The sequence below is a fragment of the Thalassophryne amazonica genome, chromosome 4, assembly GCF_902500255.1.
Source record: "Thalassophryne amazonica chromosome 4, fThaAma1.1, whole genome shotgun sequence".
Taxonomy (NCBI): domain Eukaryota; kingdom Metazoa; phylum Chordata; class Actinopteri; order Batrachoidiformes; family Batrachoididae; genus Thalassophryne; species Thalassophryne amazonica.
The window spans coordinates 136,407,083-136,435,004 of NC_047106.1; the positions used below are offsets into that span (position 1 = coordinate 136,407,083).

The following is a 27,922-nucleotide window of genomic DNA, read 5'->3' on the forward strand; positions in this document are numbered from 1 at the left end:
CAGTGTATAAATGATAATTTATATTTATTGAAACAGAACTGAAAAATATGACCTGAGATTTTACATTTTCACTGTGATGTAGCCATGATGCTGGATACACCTGTAAAAAAAATAAAAAAAATAAAAAAATAAAAGATCAGCATCAAAATGTCTGCATCATCTTAAATAAGGCTGTACTCTCAGACAAGGCTCAGGTGCACTGGAATGTACCCGAGCACATGTCCACACCCGTTTTTAACCCAGATGTTAAATGAACTTAAGATGATCACCCAAGTAGTCATAATAATATTAGTAGCAACTGTTAAATTATAAACAGCCATGTGTCCAAGAAGTTCTGTCGCTGCTCCGCCGCTATTTATGCACACGCTTCATGTGGTCGTGGCCAAGTTCAGCTGGACGTTGCCCCAAAAGGACACTAGCACTAGTCAAAACAAACTGGAGATTGGGGGCGTTAATGCACAGTCAGAGGACACCATATTATATCACAGGAAAAGTAAGAGTGGAGCATCAAACTGTCAGCTATTGGATATTAAAACAACCACCAGACACGTATGTTACCACACTGACTGCAATGACTTATGTTAACATGTTTAATAAATACTTTGACAGACCTTCATGTGATGGCATAATTATGATGTCACTGTTCCTTACACTGTACAACTGCCAATGTTTTCACAAATTACAGTTTAAATGTGGCCATTACAGGCCAAGACAAGGCTCTGACTACACAATAAGTTTATTTACAAAGCACTTTCCATTGAAGTGCTGCACAACAAGCAATTCAAAATAAACAAGTTAAGCAAAATTATAATCACACTCAAGTTATGATATAATTACAATTTGATTAGTTAAAATAATTATAATCATAGCTGCAGCACCACAACTCATGACTCCTACATTGAAGTAAATAAGTGGGTCTTTAAATTGGCTTTAAATACGTCAACAGAACATGCCTGCCTGATGTCAGGAGGCAGGTTATTCCACAAATGGCGCACGAAAGGAAAAAGCTCGTTTGCCAACACTCTTCCCAATATTCAATCAAATTCGGCTGGGTGGGGGCAGCAGAGAGCTACCATTCAGTGCTGCATGATATTTTGTCTGAGCATCGAGATGTGTGCTTGCGTATTTGTCACATTTAATGTCAACTTTGTTGCTTGTCAGTGATGTAAATGCAGAGTTTGATTGTCAAGTTAACCACATGCTGTCACAAATTGCCAGTACTCCTTTATGTCTGTTAGTAGTGACCTCATTTGCCAATAGCCCAAAAAATATGAACTCAAAAGTATATTTTAGGCTATTTTATTGACTTGTCTGTGTTGACGCAAGTTCCCACTGGTCAGCATCAATGTATGTTTAGCTCTTTTATTGTGAATGTTCAGAATGTAAGAAGTATCTTTTCTCTGAAAGAAGCTCTACAACACTGCACACTACAGCCTTCTTTAAAATGAGCAGCAAAACAGGTTGTGTATAAACTGTGCGGAAGTCAAACTTCAGTTTTCCACAATCACTTACTCTCAAAGTCAATCTTCTCCACAATGTTCTTGGGCTTAACACTTTCCTCCTGGTTGTAGATGAAGATTTGACCGTTCTCATTCTCCATCCAGCCGTACTTGTTCATCCATACCTTCACCTGAGTGTCTGTATAAAGAGTGAGAGAAAGAGGTCCAGGTGTCCAGATGTTAGCATTTGAAGTCATAAGCCCTACTCAGAGATTAGTTTCCCCGACTGTTGCGGTGTGGTGTTCCTGCTCACGAGGGCTAATGCAGTTATGTATTATATGTTCTCTATAAATAAAATTATTTTATTTATGTCAACATCCTCATCTTTTTGAAAAAGAACTGGAAGCTACAAACTCAGATCTGCTTTATTTTTTAAAGACTTATAGTGTATATAATTTATATTATTTACTACCACTGTTGTTATTGCAACTTTATATAACAATTAAGCATTTTATCTTAACATTTATTGGCCACAGTGCCCCCCCCCCCCCCCCCCCATTTAGGCCCATGGGCAAAAATGCCTTTTTATCTTTTCTTGTGACCTGGGAATGTTCATGTGTGAAATCTGTTCGTGTATGATGTGTTGACTTCACCGTGTGGCTGAACACCACACACTGTACCACCAAACCTGTTAGATGTACGATTTTTTATCTCCACGTGTGTGGTCTCTCAGGTTTTCGAAACCTACAGATAATTTTAAAATCCTGCCATGTGAACCAGGCATAACTGTACTGATGCTTCCCTTCTTAGTGTTCTGCCCTCAACTTTGAAGTTTTCAGGGTGCCATCATGACATCAAGTTCTCTAGTCTGCTCCATCTGTCATACTGTGATCTAATGCCTGGGTTTCCACAACACGTGTTCCTGTCCACTACCCCACATTGTCTGCCCATCGTTTCTTCTGTCCTCCTCTCTTGCTCCTCCCCTCCAACGTTCCCTTTAACACAATTTTTGCCAGGCCACTGGATCCTGTTACATGTCTGTACCATCCCAGTTTCTTCATTTTCACCATTGTGAGATCTTCATGGGGGCTGATGTGGTGCTGAATATTCTTGTGGACATGTACGTTGGTGATGTGGTTCATGTATAAGATGCCCAGAATGTTGTGATAGCATCCCATTTCTAGTGCCTGGGTCTATGTCTCATATGCATACAGAGAGACTGAGAACACTAATGCACGCAGCAGTCTCATCCTGTATTTCATCGTGGTCCCGTTGTCCCTCCATATGCTTGAGTTTGAACAGCATTATCATCGTCTGTGCAGCACTAGTTGATGACTCTGGATCTTGATCACTCATCACTGATGATTACCGCAGATATTTAAAGCACTGTATGGTCTCAGGTTCCTGGCCATGAACCAAGATGCTTGTTGTAATGGCACAGTTTTCTTTTGCCTTGGGCTTGGTATATCATGCAATGCTTCCCAATGAGGACGGACTCATTACTGAAATGTTGCTGACTGAGTATACTTCTGTTCACAGGTTACTGCCATCTGTCTAAATCAGGAGTGGGCAACTTGTTCCAGAAGGGACCAAGAGGGTGCAGGTTTTCAAAACACATACACTGGACTGATGGTTGCTAACATTATGCGCCGCACAGTGACCGTTCCACTCTGCAAGTCTATAGTCAGCGTTTTCTTCTATAATTATAATTAGCAAAATTCTTTATACCATTCACAAATTTTAAGATCAGAGATGAGAATGGGCAAAGAAAAAACTGTGAAAATCAGCAGGAGCTCGGGGTCGCCACTGACCCCCAGCAGGGTCCAGGGGCAGTGCACCTGTTGGGGGCCCACAGGTTTTAAGCATAACAGAGGCATTTTGGGGCCACTAGAGAGACCTAATTTCATGAATTTCCAACATACTTTTGTATGTTGGGGTATGTGGAAGTCTTAATGTAATAAAAGAATCTGTCTATGTAGACCTTCTTTCAGTGATACCTGCCTCGTGCTACAGCACATCTGCTTATTATAATGCCACAGCATTGGACAGATATCACTGAACATGCCAAAACTATTCTCCAACTGTCTTTCCTTAACTTGCAATTAGCTCTGAAATATACTGAAACTTCATGCAAGTATGTGTAAATCATTTAAAGAGATTAAAACCTATCAGAACAATATTTGTGGTATAAAACAGTGTCTTTATTAATAATTACATGTAAAATGTATGCTTACAAATTACTGCCCCATAATAAATTCATACATCACACCGTGTGAGTTTGCAGATTGACTACGTATGTCAGTCAGCAGGGAAAACCCACAGGCATATATAGCATAGTATCATTAAAAAAAAAGCACACATCCTGTGTACCAGCTGTACCACAGTCTATGAAATTCACTAAAATAAACATAAAACTGATACAGGCCAATTTCAGCATATGGGCAAAATATAGCTTGTCATTTTTGAATGGTTTATCTATTAAAGAGTCAAAACTGAAAGAAGTTTCTGTAGCAACTATTTTAGTCATAAGGTCAAGTAAGAGGAGAAGTGTTAGCTTTTTAAATACTTGAAACTGGACTCAGAGTATTTAGTACTGCTATAACAGACTGATGCAGCAGGTGGCAGCAATGCAACAATAAGGAGGGTGGCTGCCATTATATTCCACAAAAGAATCAGAATCGCCTTTGTCAGTGTAATTTGCATTATAACAAAAAGATGCTTTCCGTGTGCGAGTAATATTTAGCCAATATAAAAGATAGTGAAATTTAACGGTAAATTATTCAGCGTATATGTACAACTAATATAAACATAAGGTAAAATAAAATAAAATGTGGTCCAAGTAAAATGTAAAACAAGAATTACATACAACTGTGGAATCATATTGCACGGGAAAATTGCACATGATCACCCTCTGCAGCGCTCTCCTGTCTGCTGCTGAGCACCCCCCGTACCACGCTGTGATGCAGTACGTCAGGTCTGCTCTCGATGGTGGCTCTGTAGAACAACACCAGCAGCTTCTCCTCCAGATTGTTCCTCCTGAGCACCCTCAGGAAGTGGAGTCACTGCTGGGCTTTCTTCACCACCACTGTGGTGTTGGCAGTCCAGGAGAGGCTGTCAGAGAGCTGCACTCCCAGGAACCTGATGGAGCTGACCCTTTCCACACAGTCCCCTTGGATGTAGAGTGGGGCTGGGTCAGCCCTGTTCTTCCTGAAATCCAGGATTATTTCTTTTGTTTTTGTGGTGTTCAGTGGCAGGTTGTTAGCTGAACACCACGCTGTCAGTCGGTTGACCTCGTCTCTGTAATCAGACTCATCCCCCCCTGAGATGAGCCCAATCACGGTGGTGTCATCCACAAACTTTATGATGGTGTTTGTGGGATGAGTCGGAGAGCAGTCGTGCGTGTAAAGGGTGAACAGGAGGGGGCTCAGTACACAGCCTTGAGGGGAACCGGTGCTGAGTGTGATGGTAGAGGAAAAGTGGGGGCCAAGTTTCACGGACTGTGGGCGGTTTGTGAGGAAGTCCTTGATCCACTGGCAGATGGGGGTGGAGATGCCCAGATGTGTCAGTTTCTGGACCAGGATCTCCGGGATGATGTGGTTGAAGGCTGAGCTGCTCCAGGTGGCTCAGCGCGGTGTGGAGCACTGTGGTGATAGCATCCTCTGTGGAGAGGTTTGCCCTGTAGGCAAACTGGTGGGGGTCCAGAGTGGGAGGCAGACAGGCTCTGATGTGCTGAGAGACCAGTCTTTCAAAGCACTTCATGACCACAGGCGTAAGTGCAACAGGCCTGTGGTCATTTATGCTCTCCACTGCTGACTTCTTGGGGACTGGAATGATGGTGGAGGATTTGAGGCAGAGTGGAATGATGGCCTGCGACAAGGGACAGGTTAAAGATGCAGGTGAAAACTCCAGCCAGTTGATCAGCACACGCTTTGAGTACCTTTCCAGGTACACCATCGGGGCCGGCCACCTTCCTGGGGTTCACTGCGCTCCCTCAGGCCAGGTTTGGATTGTCTTTCGTTGTGGCTTTGTTCGCCTCAGCAGGAGGGTGTAGGTGGGGGCGAGGGACAGGCAGAGATGGTCTGATCCAGCGAGATGGGGGAGGGGAGTGACTTTGTACACATGTTTTATGTTTGAGTAGACATGGCCCAAAGTATTTTCCCCTCTGGTGGCACACTTCATGTACTGGACTTAGGGAGCACAGTCTTTAAACACACTTGGTTGAAGTCACCAGCAACAATACAAACGCCATCCGGGTGGGCCAGCTGCTGTTTATTTACACAAGCAAGCAAGAGGCTAAGGGCCATGCTAACGTTAGCATCGGGTGGGATGTAACCAGCAAACACAACAACTACTGTGAACTCCCTTGGGAGATAAAAAGGTCTGTATGAGACTGTCAGCACCTCTAAATCAGGAGAACAGTGAGAGTCAATGACCCTGCTGCTACAGAACCACTCGCAGTTCACATAAACACAGAGCCCTCCAAAGAAGAAGAAGGGGTCATGTTTTTCTCCACAGGGTCACGTTTTGAGAAAAAGCCTGTTTCATGTCAAAATAAAGCCATAAAATACATATTTATTTTAAGTTAGCAGTTTTATATGCTTTTATGTGTGCTTTTATATGTGTTCATATACCGGACCGGCTTATGTGTGTTGCTGTTAAGTGTGTCATGAGGCCAGTCAAGGTTTGGGATATACATCTGGAGCTGGTCCCCGGGCGCCAATAAAGGTGACCTCTGCTCCTAACTGGCAATTAGGATGGGTAAAAATGCAGTGAACACATTTCATTGTGCAGGGAACATGTTCCTATGTGCATATGACAATAAACTCCTTTTGAATCCTTGAATCCTTTGAATATATGACAAAATAAACAGAACGTGGAAACAAATTTTGACAAAAATCCATATACAAACGTTGGTTTTGCAGCACTGACTTGCACTTCAGTACGTGCACAGTATGAAATAACTGCACCACATTTAAAAAAAATTCAGTGATTGCAAACACATTTTAATTGCATTAATAGAATTATTGGACAAGCACCCGAGCACTGGATGTCGGTGACCAGTACGAGTGCTGTGTGGGCTTTGGGGCTCGCTGGGTTTCTTCCGAGCTCTGGCCCCAGGCAGATTAGTAATTAATTTGATGACATGTTTCTTCGTCTTGCAGTGTTCTTCCAAGGTTTTGTTCATGAAATCCGAACATAGCATGCAGAGGGCTTTACCGGGGAGTTCAACCTTGTGGACAAATTCACAGAATCTTGCCTTTGTCCAAATCCACCTCCTGCTCCAAACATGTCCACTTAAACGTTTTTTGTGTTTACACCACTATCGATGTCTTTAATGCGGTCTTTGTCGTCTCTCCCGGTAATTCTGACCATGTTACAGACGCAGCTCGACAGACCAAACCTGCAGAAAATCAAAAGGCGCTTTTCCACTTCACAAAAGTAGCACTACTCGGCTCGACTCGACTCGGTTTTTTCGCTTTTCCATTAGGATAGTTTTTAGTACCGGGTACGTTTTTTTTTAGTACCTGCTCGGGAGAAGCGAGCCGAGCCGATACTAAAATGTGACGTCAACAGGCTGCCGGCCACTGATTGGTCAGAGAACGTCGTCACTGGATGAGTCATGAGTGCGCCGTCCGAGAGGAAAATCAAAACCGCCATTTTTAAATACGAGTAGTCACAGCGGCGTTACAGCGACCGTCGTTTTCTTTCGTTTCACGGCGAGTTATTTTTTTTTACTCGCACAAAACCACACCGTGGTCTGTGGATGAGCTGCGGACGTTTATGTTTGGTGGCGGAGGAGAAAATACAGAGTGGATGAAGCGATCCGAAATAAGGCCGCACTCGGCTCACCGGACATTACAGCAACTCAGAGAACAGCTGAAAAAGCTTAAAAGTGATTAAAGGACCACAATGACCGGAGCAGGTCGGACCGTAAAGGGGCTGGAAATGGTACGACCGCAGGAACGCTGTTTACGGACAACACCGGCGAGCAACGGGAGGCAGGATGACCGTGACTCGGCTTGGAAGCGACGGATGGTAAGTGTTTTTGTGACTGTAGTCTGCTTGAAAGCACCGTTTAACGTTCCTTTTCCCATTGGTGGGAAGCACACTTTAACAAGCGAAGATTGTGAGTCTAAACTTGTGTTAAAGTAATATCGTTGTCTCATGTACGCGGACACAGTGAGCTAGCTGACTGCTAACTAGCGAGCTAGCTAACTCCGTGCTCCGCTTTAAAGTATTAACTTCTGACAGAAAAAACACCTCAAGTCAGCAAGACAACAAACGTGTACATTTGACTCATGTAGTGCCATTACGGTGATTTTTTTTTGACATGTCGCCATTTTGTGTTTTTGTTGAAGAATCCAGTTCCATAAGCGAGAAGGGTTCGAACACCAGCTTCAACATCTGTATCAACGTCCAGCACCACACAGCAACGTGTCATCACAGGTAAGAATAACGTCTCACGTCACCTTAACTTTCCCAAATACGATATATATACAGAGTGACCCCCCCCCCCCCCTTCACCCAAAAAAAAAAAAAAAAAATCCAGAACCCATAAATATTGTCATAAATCCCACAAAGGTCCAGCAAATTTTGCTGGACCTTCCCAAAGTTTCAGTTATCTTGATCGCTTTGCATAAAAGTCATGTTCTTTCCAAATGAGCTGATTTGTTGGAGGATAAGTTTGAAAGAACATAATTTTTATGCAAAGTGACCAAGATAACTGCAACTCTGGGGAACGATCATACAGAGAGGGTTTTTTTTTTTTTTTTTAAACTTTCTTTCCCATTTCTACCTTCATTATTGTCCAGGAAAGAGATAAAGGGAGCCTGTTCCAGCAGGAGAATCTGACCATCTTGAGTGACGTTGAGGCTGAAGCTGAACTGGTTTCAGTGTGAGCGACACATCCGACTGATCCTTGAGGAAGCAACGGTGGTGGAAGCTGCATTTAATCAGGCATATCTTGGCATGCTGGGTGACCTTGTGCATGCGATGCATGACCGCATGTGACCTGCGCCCCCAACCCAGACTACAGACACATGAAACTTTTGTATAGTTTGTGTTGCTTTTTTTATGTGTGTATTTGCTCTTTTTTGTTGCAGTAAACAATGACTCATGTGACTATCATAATTTGTCATTTCATTCTGAGTCAACAGTAAAAAACATTTTGGTTCATTTCTAAGAATTTTTAATTTGGGTTTTAGCCTCTCCAGAAGACACTGCACACTACACCTAGCTGAATCTTTACACAGATGCTGGAATAATCATGTCTAAACTGAGATTTTAACAAATGGTATTTAACAAACAAAAAGGTTTACTCACTTCAGTGAAGGCACCATTACATCAAGGAGTTTTGAACAACCAGTTTTACTGTCTGTTACATTTACATTTATGACCCCATTAAATGTAAAACTTATTTTACTACTGGATTATGCTTAAACAGCTTCTCAAACTGTTAGCCTTTAAATCAGTAAACCTTGGTAACTTTTACAAATCAAACTGACGTTACACAAGTGGAGACATTTTAGCAAAAAGTACAATAATTTATTCAAACTTCACAGTGAAACATAACTGGTGTATAACATGATGAGAAAGGTGTCCCATTCTGTGGCATGAACCTCTGCAGCGGTGACTGAGAAAACCATCTGAAACACACATACAGCATACATATTTTAATTAGTGCTGTCAGGTTATTAAAAAAATGTGATTACAAGGTTTGTGATTAGTTAATCTAAATGAATCATTTAATTGCAGGTATATTAAAAAAACTCAGATCTGTGTGTGTTTGGGACATTTAATAATCAGGTAAAAAAATGATCAGGGTTATTTTTGTTACATATCAAGGAGGTATTAAGCTGTAAATTGGTCTTAAATGGGGAGAACCAAGTGTAATTTGGATGGGTTAAATGCAGGCAAATTTCATTGTATTTATGTGTACAATGACAATAAAAGGATATATTATAAAGAATGTCTATAAACAGAATTGTGGGAGTTTGGAGGCTGATTCTTTCTGCACAATATGACTCCTTTAATAATTATCTTATTAGATTTCATATTTTAAATTTGTCCATTGAACATTAAAATCTGGACGTTTAATGTGTTTTAAGCCTGTTCGAGTTAACGGTCATTAAAACCGAATCAACATTTTGTGTGTGAACGTCAGTAAATGCACAAACTCCCACATTTGAGATTTAACAATAAGTTATCAAAGCAAGTTACTTTGGTAAAAAAGTATTGACATTAACACGTTTATTGCTCAGAAACGCGTCTTTACAGACCAAGTCACTGACGTCAAAACAAAATGGAGCAAAGTGTGACTGAAGGCCTGATAGGTATTGTAATTAATCTAAATTAACGCTTTATTTTGACAGCCACAATTTTAATAGTTAATAGCGACAGCCTGCAGTTATTATTTACGAGCTACTTAGGAAGCTAACGATTAGCTTACCGTCATGCTTTGCCTTTTCATCTCTAGCAGCTTGTATCTTCTCGTCGTCTTCTTCATATGAATTCCCAAAGTCTTCTGTACGTCTCAAGCGTGTTTTTCTCGCCGCCAGCAACTTTCTCTTAAAAACTCACACAGCAGTAAACACACGGAGTTCGCCATTGTTTATGATTGTGTCGCGTATAAAACGACGTCACTGCAGCTTGCTCTGCTGACCCCGCCCACGTTGAAGAGGTACCATTTGCAGCGGAAAAGCTCGCGCTTGGAACCAGACCGAGTAGAGCCGAGTAGTGCTGGAGCTTTGTAGTGGAAAAGTGGCTAAAATGTCCACATCCAGATACAGTAGTGTTCAGAATAACAGTAGTGCCATGTGACTAAAAAGATTAATCCAGGTTTTGAGTATATTTCTTATTGTTACATGGGAAACAAGGTACCAGTAGATTCAGTAGATTCTCACAAATCCAACAAGACCAAGCATTCATGATATGCACACTCTTAAGGCTATGAAATTGGGCTATTAGTAAAAAAAAAGTAGAAAAGGGGGTGTTCACAATAATAGTAGCATCTGCTGTTGACGCTACAAACTCAAAACTATTATGTTCAAACTGCTTTTTTAGCAATCCTGTGAATCACTAAACTAGTATTTAGTTGTATAACCACAGTTTTTCATGATTTCTTCACATCTGCGAGGCATTAATTTTGTTGGTTTGGAACCAAGATTTTGCTCATTTACTAGTGTGCTTGGGGTCATTGTCTTGTTGAAACACCCATTTCAAGGGCATGTCCTCTTCAGCATAAGGCAACATGACCTCTTCAAGTATTTTGACATATCCAAACTGATCCACAATACCTGGTATGCGATATATAGGCCCAACACCATAGTAGGAGAAACATGCCCATATCATGATGCTTGCACCACCATACTTCACTGTCTTCAGTGTGAACTGTGGCTTGAATTCAGAGTTTGGGGGTCGTCTCACAAACTGTCTGCGGCCCTTGGACCCAAAAAGAACAATTTTACTCTCATCAGTCCACAAAATATTCCTCCATTTCTCTTTAGGCCAGTTGATGTGTTCTTTGGCAAATTGTAACCTCTTCTGCACGTCTTTTATTTAACAGAGGGACTTTGCGGGGGATTCTTGCAAATAAATGAGCTCCACACAGGCGTCATCTAACTGTCACAGCACTTACAGGTAACTCCAGACTGTCTTTCATCATCCTGGAGCTGATCAATGGGTGAGCCTTTGCCATTCTGGTTATTCTTCTGTCCATTATGATAGTTGTTTTCCGTTTTCTTCCATGTGTCTCTGTTTTTTTTGTCCATTTTAAAGCATTGGAGATCATTGTAGATGAACAGCCTATAATTTTTTTGCACCTGCGTATAAGTTTTTCCCCCTCCAATCAACTTTTTAATCAAACTACGCTGTTCTTCTGAACAATGTCTTGAATGTCCCATTTTCCTCAGGCTTTCAAAGAGAAAAGCATGTTCAACAGGTGCTGGCTTCATCCTTATATAGGGGGCACCTGATTCACACCTGTTTGTTCCACAAAACTGACAAACTCACTGACTGAATGCCACACTACTATTATTGTGAACACCCCCTTTTCTACTTTTTTTACTAATAGCCCAATTTCATAGCCTTAAGAGTGAATGCTCGGTCTTGTTGGATTTGTGAGAATCTACTGGTACCTTGTTTCCCATGTAACAATAAGAAATATACTCAACCTGGATTAATCTTTTTAGTCACATGGCACTACTGTTATTCTGAACACTACTGTACTTTCAGTGACTTTTGATATTACAGAGATTCCGAATGGCTGAAAGTTCACTCTTGTAGGAAAAAGTATCCAATGACGTTGCACCAGTGGCAGCTGGCCCATAGGGGGCGCTCGGGCGCTGCACTCCTAGATGTGGAGGGGAAAAGTCATAATATATATATTTAAAAAGTATTATCAATGTCAGTTTTACTTAATAGGATGTGCCTACATGTAATATGAATGATTAAAACAACACTTCCTCCAACTGACTCTCATTCAACAGTACATTTCCACCGACAGAAGAAGAGAACATATCATTCCTCGTCTTGGGCGGTCATTCAAAGCGCCCTTGAAGTGCAGCGAAATAACCAATTGTATGTACAACCCCTGGCAAAAATTATGGAATCACCAGCCTCAGAGGATGTTCATTCAGTTGTTTAATTTTGTAGAAAAAAAAAAGCAGATCACAGACATGACACAAAACTAAATATCATTTCAAATGGCAACTTTCTAGCTTTAAGAAACACTATAAGAAATAAAAAAAAAAAAAAAAAAATTGTGGCAGTCAGTAACGGTTACTTTTTTAGACCAAGCAGAGGGAAAAAATATGGACTCACTCAATTCTGAGGAATAAATTATGGAATCACCCTGTAAATTTTCATCCCCAAAACTAACACCTGCATCAAATCAGATCTGCTCGTTAGTCTGCATCTAAAAAGGAGTGATCACACCTTGGAGAGCTGTTGCACCAAATGGACTGACATGAATCATGGCTCCAACACGAGAGATGTCAGTTGAAACAAAGGAGAGGATTATCAAACTCTTAAAATAGGGTAAATCATCACACAATGTTGCAAAAGATGTTGGTTGTTCACAGTCAGCTGTGTCTAAACTCTGGACCAAATACAAACAACATGGGAAGGTTGTTAAAGGCAAACATACTGGTAGACCAAGGAAGACATCAAAGCGTCAAGACAGAAAACTTAAAGCAATATGTCTCAAAAATTGAAAATGCACAACAAAACAAATGAGGAATGAATGGGAGGAAACTGGAGTCAACGTCTGTGACCGAACTGTAAGAAACCGCCTAAAGAAAATGGGATTTACATACAGAAAAATAAACGAAAGCCATCATTAACACCTAAACAGAAAAAAAACAAGGTTACAATGGGCTAAGGAAAAGCAATCATGGACTGTGGATGACTGGATGAAAGTCATTCAGTGATGAATCTCGAATCTGCATTGGGCAAGGTGATGTTGCTGGAACTTTTGTTTGGTGCCATTCCAATGAGATTTATAAAGATGACTGCCTGAAGAGAACATGTCAATTTCCACAGTCATTGATGATATGGGGCTGCATGTCAGGTAAAGGCACTGGGGAGATGGCTGTCATTACATCATCAACAAATGCACAAGTTTACGTTGACATTTTGGACACTTTTCTTATCCCATCAATTGAAAGGATGTTTGGGGATGATGAAATCATTTTTCAAGATGATAATGCATCTTGCCATAGAGCAAAAACTGTGAAAACATTCCTTGCAAAAAGACACATAGGGTCAATGTCATGGCCTGCAAATAGTCCGGATCTTAATCCAATTGAAAATCTTTGGTGGAAGTTGAAGAAAATGGTCCATGACAAGGCTCCAACCTGCAAAGCTGATCTGGCAACAGCAATCAGAGAAGGTTGGAGCCAGATTGATGAAGAGTACTGTTTGTCACTCATTAAGTCCATGCCTCAGAGACTGCAAGCAGTTATAAAAGCCAGAGGTGGTGCAACAAAATACTAGTGATGTGTTGGAACGTTCTTTTGTTTTTCATGATTCCATAATTTTTTCCTCAGAATTGAGTGATTCCATATTTTGTCCCCCTCTGCTTGGTCTAAAAAGGTAACCGTTACTGACTGCCACAATTTTTTTTCCTGATTTCTTATAGTGTTTCTTAAAGCCAGAAAATTGCCATTTGAAATGACTTTAGTTTTGTGTCATGTCTGTGATCTGCTTTTTTTCTACAAATTTAAACAACTGAATGAACATCCTCCGAGGCCGGTGATTCCATAATGTTTGCCAGGGGTTGTACATACACCAAAGTACAGAAAGATCCCCCCCCCCCCCCGCACCGAAAAATGGACTATTTACATTCCACTAATTTAAGAACTCTCCTAAATTTAGAATATGGCATGTACGAAGAAAAGGCTTCCTCTGCATTACAGCATCATACAGCATCTCTTTGTGCAAAGTGCACTGTATTGTTGAACGATGCACAGAGACATTATCTGCAGCAAGTTGTTGGTCTTTGGAGCAGGTCTGTGGGTTGACTATGACTGTTCTCGCCATCCTTCCCTTCAGCTTATCTGAGATTTTTCTTTGCCTGCCACTTCAGGCCTTAACTAGTACTGTTCCTGTGGTCTTCCATTTCCTCACTATGTTCCACACAGTGGAAACTGACAGCTGAAATCTCTGAGATACCTTTTTGTATTCTTCCTCTAAACCATCTTTTTTTTCAGGTCACTTGAGAGTTGTTTAGAGGCTCCCATGCTGCCACTCATTAAAAGAGATGCAAAGAGGGGAAACATTTGCAAATGATCACCTTAAATAGCCTTTCTCATGATTGGATTCACCTGTTTAAGGAGGTCAAGGGTCAACAAGCTTACCAAACCAATTTTGTGTTCCAAGAATTAGTGCTAAATATATTCAAATCAATAAAATGATGCACCTGCACAATTTTCTGTAAATAATTATCGCACACTTTCTGTAAATACTAGAAACTTCATTTCACTTCTCAAATATCAGTGTGTTCGTCTGCTATACAATATATATTTAACTGAAATTTCTGATCCAGATAACCAATGATTTATAAAGGAAAATCATGCAAATTATCAGGGGTGCCCAAACGTTTGCATACAACTGTAAATAATGTGTAAAGTGATAAATGTGACTTATACTCGGGAAAATACAGGCACCCCTGCCCTTTCAGTTGGTGGTGTAAAATCCTGCGCAAGAAGATGGTCCAATTTTTTCACATTACTACACAGTAATAAAAACTATAATAAAACAAAGGAGGTTACATATGGACATATATATATGTCCCACACAAGCAGTCCAGCCAGAATATTGGAAAAAGTTCTTACCAAGCGGATCTCCAAGCATCTCAGCCAGTAACCGGTGTTCGATGGTCTGGTAGGTGATGCCCACTACGTGGCAGATGACTAGACAGAAACAATGAAGACTGGAATAAGCACTTTCTTTAGTTAAACCTCCTGGTTTTAATGTTCCATGAAAACAGAGAAATGTACTCACACTTGCGCACAGAGTCTTCAAAACCAGTTATTCCATCAATGAGCTCTCTGTTCTCCTCAAGGGCAGTCTGTCAGGAACACAAGAAAGATTGGGCAACCACAGTTTGTAAATAGTTTCATCAGTAAAACAGATTAATGTGTTATCACGTAATCGTAGCAAACCTGTAAAACTCGATACTGATTCACAACTTCGTCATTGTATGAACTTGGTGTCAATTTAGGCAGTTATCCAATTAAACCAACTTACATGTTATCTTACAGAACATCTTTAAAACTGCCATTTAATTATTCAATATTCCAGTGTGATAATGTTCAATCAGCATTTAAAAGCATGTGTGACATACCCAGAAGCTCTGGAAGTGGCATGTTTCCAGCAGGTTCCCCAGGTAGAGGATCTGCCTGATCGGGCGTTCCTCTTGCTGCGACACTGTAGTCAAGGAAACACACCCCACCCCTCCACACAGCCGATTGCCTCTGATAGAGACGCATCATCACAGAAGACAAATTACAGTAGTTAGTAGTCTAAATTACAGTTTTTTTTTTAAAGAGTATAGGTCTATAAGCATGTTCAGTTCCACACTGAAGCAGGAAGCACTTCTGGGCACTTCTAATGATGCATAATGATTCATGTTTTGTGCGATCACCTTCATGTGTTACAATACAGCAATTTCTGCATTTCACACATATTAAATCTTAATACTTTTGAGGCTTACGTCACCTCCTGGACCTACCAAATGATGGAAAGTGGCCTTCTTGCCTTCTATTTACACAAAAGTCACTGGGCCAGCAAAGAGGCAAAACCATTCCCTGCCCCCAACAAACCCTCCACACAGGGACAATTCCAAAAGCGGCAGTAAGAGGTTTAGGGCTGAGTGATTTATGACATAATGATGAAGTGAGGACCAAAATACATGTCTCACAGATATGAGGCCGACATCTCAGACAGACACTTTGGACAAACTAATGGCTAGAGTTTTGAGAAATTATCATTAGAATAATGTAGTTAATGAAATATTTCAAAAATAGCTTCAGACAGTCCTGCATGAAAGCAAAATGTAAGAGGATGTACAAAATTCTAAATCCAGATGTTTACATGAATCTTATTTTTATTTTTTCAAACTGTGTCTCTCTTGCTGGGTTCCTTTTGCCAGCACAGTGTGTCGGGGTGCAGTACAGATGAGGGACAAAGTTAAAGCCCCCGTCACACTTAGTACAAATGAGCAGGAATCAAGCAGAGCCACATTCAGGAGGGACAGATATTCAGACAGCTGAGTGCCGTTCAGCTACTTAGAATGTGGGCGGCTCCCGCCTCGACTGATTCGTGCACATTCCATGTGTATGCTTAAAAAAGCAGTTCAAATGTAGTTGGAACACAGTACGAATACCTAGACTACTGTTAGAATGCAGTAAGAATATTGAAAACGCACTTCAAATGCTGTACAGATGCAGTTCGATTGCCACCAGAAGTCTGGTCGGAAGGCATGCAAGGGGAGGGGAACGAGGGACTGTGCGCTGTCTTCACTAGACCCGCCGTTCCTGTCTTTTGCATTTTGAATCAGTGTGCAACTAAAGGCCTTGTCACACCATGACGATTTAGCCAACGTATGCAGACGTATAAAAAATTTGGCAAACACACTGGCGTATGTCTAATTAAGTTATGGGTAAGTTTTGTACACTGATGCATGCTGGTATACGTTGTTGTACGGCGAGGCTCATAACATACACCATGTTGGGTCTGTACAGGGAGCAAGGACAATGCAGAACGTGCTTTGCAGTGGCTCCAGTGGAATGTGACATTTTAAATATTTTAATTGTTTTGGTACTTGTCGGTATTGGAAGTCAAACATTGCAGCCATCCACTCTGCATATCTCTTTTTCTTCTCGCCTGTGGATTCTTTACAATGGTTTCTTCTTGTCTGTGGATTCTTTGCAATGGCATCCTGAGGGAAGCAGGCAGCAGTAAGCCTCGGTCATCTCCTGACCCAGAGCAGCCAGATGCTAAAGCTAATGTGATATTGCTACTGAGCACAAGATAAATGATGGATGAAATATGGATGGACATTATTAGTAAGTTTGAATCTATCATCTCAGTAGCAGTTAAAAGAGAGATAGCAGTGGCTCTGGAGCTCCTTGAGGACAAAATAGTTAACTACCATGGTCAATTCCCGTTTCAAGAAATTTGAAGACCTGGAGGGTTGTTCAGGATGGAACAACATGCCTCTGGTGGGTCTACCCGAGGGCTTAGAGGTTCACTGTCCCACCTCCTACAAGAAGTACTTGGGCTCGACGACAAACCAATTTAGGATCGGGCCTACCACACTTTACGTGCCAGATCCAAAGATGGCGAACCTCCTCGTCCGCTCACCATCCATCTAAACTTATTTCAAGGTCATATCAAATCATGCGTCAGGCTGGTGAAGCTTCCCCTCTTTTCTCCAAGGGTAAAAGGATCTTCATCTTCCCCGACTTCACGATTGGTTGGTGGCCAAGACAATGACGTCAGCCCATGTGTCAGCTGCATGTTGATGTGGCAGGAGTGCTGCTCTCCTATTGGTCGTTTAGGAGAGGGAATTCTAGAGCTGTTCTCCTACTGGTCGTGGAGTGGGAGTGGGAAATCTTACTCTAAGACAGAGGCCAGTAACCGGCCCAATTCATAGCTGGGCTGGCCGTCGAGCTAGTTTCACTGTGGACTCAAAATTTGGCACTTCCTGTTTCAGTGTGAACTTGCCACTGAGTTCCCACGAGATTCCATGGGATCTTGTCTGTCAATCCAGGAAGTGTTTGACATTTCCTGTTTCACTGTGGACTCAAAATTTGGCACTTCCTGTACCATGAGTGAGCTTCACGCCGTTGTGTGGCACTTCACTCGTATTAACTTAGACTTTGACAGAAACGTGGAAATAAGAACTTTGATATTGCAACATAAATGTCACTTTTGTCCATTATTCTTGCTTTCAATGCATCTAAAACCACTCAAAATGAGTTAAAATAGGGCTTGCCAATAACATTTTAGAGGTATAAAACCCTATAGCTTTAAAAGGCCCTGCCCCCCACCCCGGCGGTGAACCGTGATCACCTAAATTACGCTCCACTAAAATGGTCCTAGCTAGAACCCTGTCTCATATATTTAAACCATAGCACAGCCGAGGACACTTCGGATTATGTGACGCAAGCACGTCTGTGGTGCTTTTCTTCGCGACTTTGTTTGCATTTTTTGATGTTCAGTTGAGACATTCCATCTTAATTATTAGTATTTATTTTTGTGCACTTCTGCTGAGTAAATACTTGCCACAATTCCAACACCCATGTAGCTGAAAGTTGTTAATTGTCTAATATTAGATTAGTTCTAGAATTATGCCAGGTGTGAGAGTTTGTTTCTATTCGAGGGAGTACTGCATACATCCTATTTGGGGGGAAGCTTCTGGTGTGTGTGGGGGGTGTTTCTATTTTACACATCAGTCATGTGTTTGCCTTTAGTTTTGCTGCAGACCAGCTCTTTCGGCTCGGTTCCGAATGTCCATGCCACGGCAATTATAAAACAGTGACATCACGCCGACTTAGTGGATTAGTTTTAATCAGATTCACCGTCACCAAAACACACACAGTAAAAAGGGTCACCTGCTCTACTTGGGGAAGGTCTGCCAATGTTCCCAAGAAGACAGGGAGGAGAAGGACTGTGACTCATGGCAAACAGTAAACAGAGTGGAGAGGAGTAAAAATTCACACAGTCCCTTCCTCCGCAGTGTGGCATCATCCATGCTGACACTGCTGCTACTTTGATTAGCACAGAATGGGATGTTGCTTTGACAGTGAAGTATCATATTTCAGCCCCAAAATACACAACACCACGTACGTGCGTGCGTGTATATGTGGTTAAATTTCCCAAATGACAGAAATCCATCGTGGTGACGGAGAACTTTAACCCATGAAATAATCTCAGACACTATTAGAGTGGCGTTGGAATACTGTTCCAGCTTTTACACACAGGAGTCTCTCACATTTTCTCATGCAGCACCAAAAGGATACGTGTGTCTGGTCAATCATGCACTTGCACAGTGTGAAGTCTGTGTGGGGTAGGTTGGTCAGAGCCTTCAGGAGGATTTGTGAGGTCACGTGAGTCTGGAAATAGGCTGGGTTGAACTGGTAGCTGCAGGAGAGGAGAAAACCCCCCCCCCAAAAAAACCAGTTCATTTGCGAACAGAAATCATGTACCAAATTTTACGGAGTATAAGTTGCACCTGTCCAAAAATGCCTCTTTAAGAGAATAAGTCGCACCAAAGTATAAGTCAAATTTACCACTTCATCTATCTATGAAGCAAGGGACGTCTGTGTGTGGGTACGTGGCTCAAATATCTCTCTGTTTGTCAGATCGACCTCAGCTGTCCGATACGGCTTGCGCATAGCACAACGATGTGAATCCTTTATTATGAAAATTTTGGGGCTTAATTTTCAAAAACTATATTTTGATTAACATTGTAACATTAACACTTCCAAGCTGGCGTGGCTCGCTGATGTTACTGGTAGCAAAGTTAAACAACAATGCATAGTTCATGTTGCTCACACCATTTCACAATAAAACATTTAATGCCAGCATCCTAGCAAATACTTTTACTGTGAAAGGCATGCTGCCAGTGTTCCTTGCAACTGAGTTTAGCTTGACAACACTGAGGCAACATTAGATAAAGTCTATTTTTTTTTTGATAACAACAAATTTCCCATTATTTGTATAATGTTTCAGTAGGTACATTAAGCTGAATAAAATATTACATTTTCCCACAATACATAATAAGCTGAATAATATCTTATATACTTGCTGTAAGTTCAAGTTTAAATAAACTAAATACATAAATGTGTTCAGGAAGTGGGGGTACTGATTTGCTGTTTAAAATATTCTAAAGGTTCTGTTTAATTTTGTCTGACTCTCTTCCAATAAACTGTTTAATAGGAATCCATTTATTTTCATATAGTTGATAACAAAACAGATTTTTCTTTAAACAATATGAAATACTATATCCAAATAATAATATAACACAATTACACTTCTTTCTACATCCCACCTTCAAACAAAGCCTCGTACTCATCCATGTGAAACCTACTTAAGCTTCCAATTTTCTACTGAAACACAAACTTCTTACGGGCACCACACTAGTGTAAGAAGGAAAATTATTTTAATTGCTGCATTATTAACTTATAAAACACACATGGCATTAAGGAACACAGCTAACAAGCCAATTAATTTCACAATACTAGGCACAAAAGATGAATAAACCATTTCACAACACAACACAATGTGCAACTTAATGAGACATTTGAAAACACTTTTGTAGTACATCTGTAAAAGTTAAAACCATTGGTGAGTTTCTTCTTCTTGCTCTTAAAACAGCTGCCCTTGTAGGTTCAAATGAGTCTGAATAAGGTTTCTTCCAAATAAAAGTAAAGAATAATAACAATCCCTCTTTATTGCGTCCTTGGCGTACGTAACAAAATCATCAGTGTTTATTTATTTGTTTGTCTGTCTGCTAGCAGGATTAAGTCAAAACCCCTGCACGGAGTTTGACGAAATTTTCACCACAGATACCAAGCACCACAGATACATACCGCAGTGAGAGCCAACCACTCTCACTGCGGTATTGTATCACTTCCTGTTCTGGAGCACAGCGGTGTTTTGCTGTATCTGTTAGCTGTTTAATCTGCGTAGTTAGATTGATCTAGTTAACTAGATAACGATTTGTTTCACAGTGTAATCTTCACGTGCCTTAACTAAAGCACTCCCTCTGCTGAATCACCTCTAAATTATTTACACATTATTCACTTTGTGTGTTTTTAGGAATCTGCTAGCTTAGCGCAGCTACTAGCTCTTAGCTGGTTTAGCATGGCGGCTTCTCCTGTCTCTCCCGCACTTTTCTGCTCTGGGTGTGAAATGTTTAGTTATTCCTCGGCCTCCTTTAGCAGTAATGGTACGTGTAATAAGTGTAGCTTATTCGTAGCTTTGGAGGCCAGGCTGGGCGAATTGGAGACTCGGCTCCGCACCTTGGAAAATCCTACAGCTAGCCAGGCCCCTGTAGTCGGTGCGGACCAAGGTAGCTTAGCCGCCGTTAGTTCCCCTCCGGCAGATCCCGAGCAGACGGGAAAGCAGGCCGACTGGGTGACTGTGAGAAGGAAGCGTAGTCCCAAACAGAAGCCCCGTGTACACCGCCAACCCGTTCATATCTCTAACCGTTTTTCCCCACTCGGCGACACACCCGCCGAGGAACAAACTCTGGTTATTGGCGACTCTGTTTTGAGAAATGTGAAGTTAGCGATACCAGCACACCATAGTCAAATGTCTTCCGGGGGCCAGAGCAGGCGACACTGAAGGAAATTTGAAACTGCTGGCTAAGGCTAAGCGTAAATTTGGTAAGATTGTAATTCACGTCGGCAGTAATGACACCCGGTTACGCCAATCGGAGGTCACTAAAATTAATATTGAATCGGTGTGTAACTTTGCAAAAACAATGTCGGACTCTGTAGTTTTCTCTGGGCCCTTCCCCAATCGGACCGGGAGTGACATGTTTAGCCGCATATTCTCCCTGAATTGCTGTCTGTCTGAGTGGTGTCCAAAAAATGAGGTGGGCTTCATAGATAATTGGCAAAGCTTCTGGGGAAAACCTGGTCTTGTTAGGAGAGACGGCATCCATCCCACTTTGGATGGAGCAGCTCTCATTTCTAGAAATCTGGCCAATTTTATTAAACCCTCCAAACCGTGACTATCCAGGGTTGGGACCAGGAAGCAGAGTTGTAGTCTTACACACCTCTCTGCAGCTTCTCTCCCCCTGCCATCCCCTCATTACCCCATCCCCGCAGAGACAGTGCCTGCTCATCCACCAATAACCAGCAAAAATCTATTTAAGCATAAAAATTCAAAAAGAAAAAAATAATATAGCACCTTCAACTGCACCACAAACTAAAACAGTTAAATGTGGTCTATTAAACATTAGATCTCTCTCTTCTAAGTCCCTGTTAGTAAATGATATAATAATTGATCAACATATTGATTTATTCTGCCTTACAGAAACCTGGTTACAGCAGGATGAATATGTTAGTTTAAATGAGTCAACACCCACGAGTCACACTAACTGTCAGAATGCTCTAAGCACGGGCCGAGGCGGAGGATTAGCAGCAATCTTCCACTCCAGCTTATTAATTAATCAAAAACCCAGACAGAGCTTTAATTCATTTGAAAGCTTGTCTCTTAGTCTTGTCCATCCAAATTGGAAGTCCCAAAAACCAGTTTTATTTGTTGTTATCTATCGTCCACCTGGTTGTTACTGTGAGTTTCTCTGTGAATTTTCTGACCTTTTGTCTGACTTAGTGCTTAGCTCAGATAAGATAATTATAGTGGGCGATTTTAACATCCACATAGATGCTGAGAATGTCAGCCTCAACACTGCATTTAATCTATTGTTAGACTTGATTGGCTTTGCTCAAAATGTAAATGAGTCCACCCACCACTTTAATCATACCTTAGATCTTGTTCTGACTTACGGTATGGAAATTGAAGACTTAACAGTATTCCTTGAAAACCCCCTTCTGTCTGATCATTTCTTAATAACATTTACATTTACTCTGATGGACTACACAGCAGTGGGGAATAAGTTTCATTACACTAGAAGTCTTTCAGAAAGCGCTGTAACTAGGTTTAAGGATATGATTCCTTCTTTATGTTCTCCAATGCCATATACCAACACAGGGCAGAGTAGCTTCCTAAACTCTGTGAGTGAGATAGATTATCTCGTCAATAGTTTTATATCCTCATTGAGGACAACTTTGGATGCTGTAGCTCCTCTGAAAAAGAGAGCCTTAAATCAGAAGTGCCTGACTCCGTGGTATAACTCACAAACTCGCAGCATAAAGCAGATAACCCTTAAGTTGGAGAGGAAATGGCGTCTCACTAATTTAGAAGATCTTCACTTAGCCTGGAAAAAGAGTCTGTTGCTCTATAAAAAAGCCCTCTGTAAAGCTAGGACATCTTACTACTCATCACTAATTGAAGAAAATAAGAACTGTAGCCAGGCTGATAAAGAGTCAGAGCTCTATTGAGCCGAGTATTCCTTTAACTAGTAATGACTTCATGACTTTCTTTGCTAATAAAATTTTAACTATTAGAGAAAAAATTACTCATAACCATCCCAAAGACATATCGTTCTCTTTGGCTGCTTTCAGTGATGCCGGTATTTGGTTAGACTCTTTCTCTCCGATTGTTCTGTCTGAGTTATTTTCATTAGTTACTTCGTCCAAACCATCAACATGTCTATTAGACCCCATTCCTACCAGGCTGCTCAAGGAAGCCCTACCATTAATTACTGCTTCAATCTTAAATATGATCAATCTATCTTTCTATCTCCACAGGCTTTTAAGGTGGCAGTAATTAAACCATTACATAAAAAGCCATCACTTGACCCAGCTATCTTAGCTAATTATAGGCCAATCTCCAACCTTCCTTTTCTCTCAAAAATTCTTGAAAGGGTAGTTGTAAAACAGCTAACTGATCATCTGCAGAGGAATGGTCCATTTGAAGAGTTTCAGTCAGGGTTTAGAATTCATCATAGTACAGAAACAGCATTAGTGAAGGTTACAAATGATCTTCTTATGGCCTCAGACAGTGGACTCATCTCTGTGCTTATTCTGTTAGACTTCAGTGCTGCTTTTGATACTGTTGACCATAAAATTTTATTACACAGATTAGAGCATGCCATAGGTATTAAAGGCACTGCGCTGCAGTGGTTTGAGTCATATTTATCTAATAGATTACAATTTGTTCATGTAAATGGGGAATCTTCTTCACAGACTAAGGTTAATTATGGAGTTCCACAAGGTTCTGTGCTAGGACCAATTTTATTCACTTTATACATGCTTCCCTTAGGCAGTATTATTAGACAGCATTGCTTAAATTTTCATTGTTACGCAGATGATACTCAGCTTTATCTATCCATGAAGCCAGAGGACACACTCCAATTAGCTAAACTGCAGGAATGTCTTACAGACATAAAGACATGGATGATCTCTAATTTCCTGCTTTTAAACTCTGATAAAACTGAAGTTATTGTACTTGGCCCCACAAATCTTAGAAACATGGTGTCTAACCAGATCCTTACTCTGGATGGCATTACCCTGACCTCTAGTAATATTGTGAGAAATCTTGGAGTCATTTTTGATCAGGATATGTCATTCAATGCACATATTAAACAAATATGTAGGACTGCTTTTTTGCATTTGCGCAATATCTCTAAAATTAGAATGGTCTTGTCTCAGAGTGATGCTGAAAAACTAATTCATGCATTTATTTCCTCTAGGCTAGACTATTGTAATTCATTATTATCACGTTGTCCTAAAAGTTCCCTGAAAAGCCTTCAGTTAATTCAAAATGCTGCAGCTAGAGTACTGACAGGGACTAGAAGGAGAGAGCATATTTCACCCATATTGGCCTCTCTTCATTGGCTTCCTGTTAATTCCAGAATAGAATTTAAAATTCTTCTTCTTACTTATAAGGTTTTGAATAATCAGGTCCCATCTTATCTTAGGGAACTCATAGTACCATATCACCCCAATAGAGCTCTTCACTCTCAGACTGCAGGCTTACTTGTAGTTCCTAGGGTTTGTAAGAGTAGAATGGGAGGCAGAGCCTTCAGCTTTCAGGCACCTCTCCTCTGGAACCAGCTCCCAATTCGGATCAGGGAGACAGACACCCTCTCTACTTTTAAGATTAGGCTTAAAACTTTCCTTTTTGCTAAAGCTTATAGTTAGGGCTGGATCAGGTGACCCTGAACCATCCCTTAGTTATGCTGCTATAGACAGACTGCTGGGGGGTTCCCATGATGCACCGAGTGTTTCTCTTTTTGCTCTGTATGCACCACTCTACATTTAATCATTAGTGATTGATCTTTGCTCCCCTCCACAGCATGTCTTTTTCCTGATTCTCTCCCCTCAGCCCCAACCAGTCCCAGCAGAAGACTGCCCCTCCCTGAGCCTGGTTCTGCTGGAGGTTTCTTCCTGTTAAAAGGGAGTTTTTCCTTCCCACTGTCGCCAAGTGCTTGCTCACAGGGGGTCATTTTGACCATTGGGGTTTTTCCGTAATTATTGTATGGCCTTGCCTTACAATATAAAGCGCCTTGGGGCAACTGTTTGTTGTGATTTGGCGCTATATAAATAAAATTGATTTGATTTGATACATATTAGGCCATGGAAGACCATTAAATTTTGGAGGTGATCCGGATCAGGATTCACTTTATACAGATTTTGAAGGAATACTGTTAGCAGGACTACATCAAAACTACTACATGGATTTTGATGAAATTTTCAACGCACATACATATTAGTCTGGGGTCCCCTGCTGGAACTGTTGCCCCCGTGACCTGATCCCAGAAAAACGGCTGAAGATAAGTGAGTGATGAGACATACATATTAGGCCATGGAAGACTCCATTAAATTCTGGAGGTGATCCGGATCCAAATCCGGATTTTGGATCATTTTCATAGGCCTTGAAGGATTACTTCAAAACTACTAAACAGATTCTCACCAAATGTGCACCACAGATAGATATTAGGCCATAGAAGACTCCACTGAATTTTGGAGGTGATCTGCATTCTGGATCAAGATTTCTATTTATATAGACTTTGAAGGGTTACATCAAAACTATTTCACGGACTCTGACCAAATTTGCTCCACAGACAGATATTACACCATGGAAGACTCCACTGAATTTTGGAGGTGATTCGGACTCTGGATCAAGATTTTCATTTATATAGACTTTGAAGGATTACTTCAAACCTACTTCAAGGATTCTGACCAAATTTGCACCACATATGGATATTAGGGTATGGAAGACTCCAGTGAATTTTGGAGGTGATCCGGATCCAGATCACCAGACGTCAGAAATCTGATTGCTCTTCTTCAAAAGTGTGGTCTTTCAATTAATAAAACATTATTTCTTAAGAACCCTTTCACCCTTTCTTCTTCATCTCCCTTCCTCAACACCACATCTTTAGTAAGGCAAGAATAAGACACTTATACAGCTTCATGATGAAGTGGTATAGAGGAGGGTTTGATTAAAAAGAAGACCTGAAAGTTCAGCTACAATTTACCAGAAGGTACATCTGAGATGTAAGCCTCAATTTAATGTTTTGGTGAAAGAAAACCGTCCTCTGTGCCACTTCATCATGAAGCTGTGTAACTGGTGATACAAAATGCAAAACATGCACTATGCACAATTTCTCCAATCACAGCCACAGAGGCCTATAAGTTCTTCTGGGTTGTTTGGGTGTCTTTCCCCACTTTTCTCCTTCTTGCACAGTCACTCAGTTTTTGAGAACTGTCTCCTCCACACAGATTTACCATAGGGTGTCATACTGTTTGTATTTCTTCACAACTAATGAAAATAAAGTTCAAGACAAATTCAGTGACTTGGAAATGTTCATGTAGCCATCCCCTGACTGGCAATTAAACTGATTATTTACAGGTATTATACCAACGGGGCTGATTACTTACGCAACCATCATCTTTGGCTTTTATATTTTTTTATTAATTTGTATCAAGTTGTAGAGATTTACAGTTTGAGTCTAAGGAAGATCATTTTAGAATTTTTTCTATTGAGAAGCCTCATTTACTTTTGTATTTGAAATGCCATAAACAAATTAAAATGTGGGAAATACCAAGGGGCTGAATACTTTTGAAAAGCACTGTATTTTTGAAAAATGTCCTCAATGGTGAATGTAACACAAATTGAAAAGATGTGTGGATTAAGAAAAATGGGAGTGATAAAACTGGATGAAATGAAATGTCTACATGTTGGCGAGCATTATTTTCTGACATGCTGATGGGGGCTCTAACAGCTGCCTGGTAGTGTGTTGTAACTTACAGCTTTAGAACAGCCAGGTTGGCCTCCAGATCATAAGCATTTTCTCTAGTTTGTGTCTCCACATAGCGTTCTAGTGTAGAAAGGTTTTCTGGATTATACCTGGGTAGAAAGATGGATTATTGTCATCACAGACTCACATAAGAGTACGCAATTTCTGTCATCAAGGCATCGACAGACAAATTCTGATGGCCTAAAAGGTACATTTAACAATCTCATCAGTGTTTCCTCTACAGTATTATAGGCTGGGGGCACACTGGGTCCCCTGCAAGGCCAGAAAAAAGTTCTGTCAGCCTGCTCCTGTTAGGGGTCACCACAGCAGATCAATGGTTTCCATCTCGCCCTGTCCTCTGTATCACCAACCACTTGCATGCCCTCCCTCACCACATAAACCTCCTCTTTGGCCTCCCTCTTAATCTCCTGCCTGGTGGCTTCATCCTCAGCATCCTTCTCCCTTATACACCCTGGATTCCTCCTCTTCACACACACTTCTGTACAACTGAATAAAAACAATATATTGTGCTTAAATACAAAAAGCTTGTGAAAGTAATAATAAAAAACTATCAGCTAATCCACAAATTTATTCAGGTTCTGCAGGGTTTTTTTTAAGTGCACTGTAGCTTTTGGACCACTCCATATAAACAAACAAACAAACAAAAAAAAACACATAGTTGGCAGACTGGAAAACTGGAATGAAGATTTTTCAGAAACATGGTTTGGTACGGCTTAAATGGTTACTTTAATGCTCATTAGATTTGAACAGGCACCATCTGATTAATTATCAAGAATTAAAAATTGACATTCAAAACAATCTGCTCAAACGATGATAGAAGTACGCTAAGCTATCATTAGCATGTCTGTTCGACCTGATCATTACCTGTCGATCCCACGGAGAAGCTTCGCAACATTTGCCCTCATCTGCTCAAAAGACGACGACATGTTGTCCAAACGTTTACAGTGATGTTTAAAGTAAACAAAAATAGAGCTAAATCCACACGTGGATCAGCTACCGAAGAACTTGTTGAAAAACGGAACGGAACAGAAAGAGCGACGGACCTTCTTCTTCGTCCTTGGGTATTAGGGCGGGTGTC

General features: G+C 40.9%; 1 protein-coding gene across 2 annotated transcripts; it reads right to left on the bottom strand.

Moving 5' to 3' along the window:
- eif3k (eukaryotic translation initiation factor 3, subunit K) lies at nt 1-27,892 on the bottom strand. 2 transcript variants are annotated; one of them, XM_034168647.1, is made up of 8 exons: nt 27,709-27,892; nt 26,835-26,933; nt 18,968-19,088; nt 15,286-15,360; nt 14,943-15,009; nt 14,774-14,851; nt 1,513-1,638; nt 1-100 (listed from the first exon to the last, which is right to left on the bottom strand). In XM_034168647.1, exons 1-8 carry the CDS (start codon nt 27,768-27,770, stop codon nt 69-71), a joined length of 660 nt encoding a protein of 219 aa, XP_034024538.1. In that variant the 5' UTR covers nt 27,771-27,892; the 3' UTR covers nt 1-68. The 2 variants fall into 2 exon arrangements, with proteins under 2 accessions (XP_034024538.1, XP_034024537.1); XM_034168646.1 differs by having other exon boundaries at nt 15,286-15,363.
- Between the last annotated feature and the right edge of the window lie 30 nt (nt 27,893-27,922).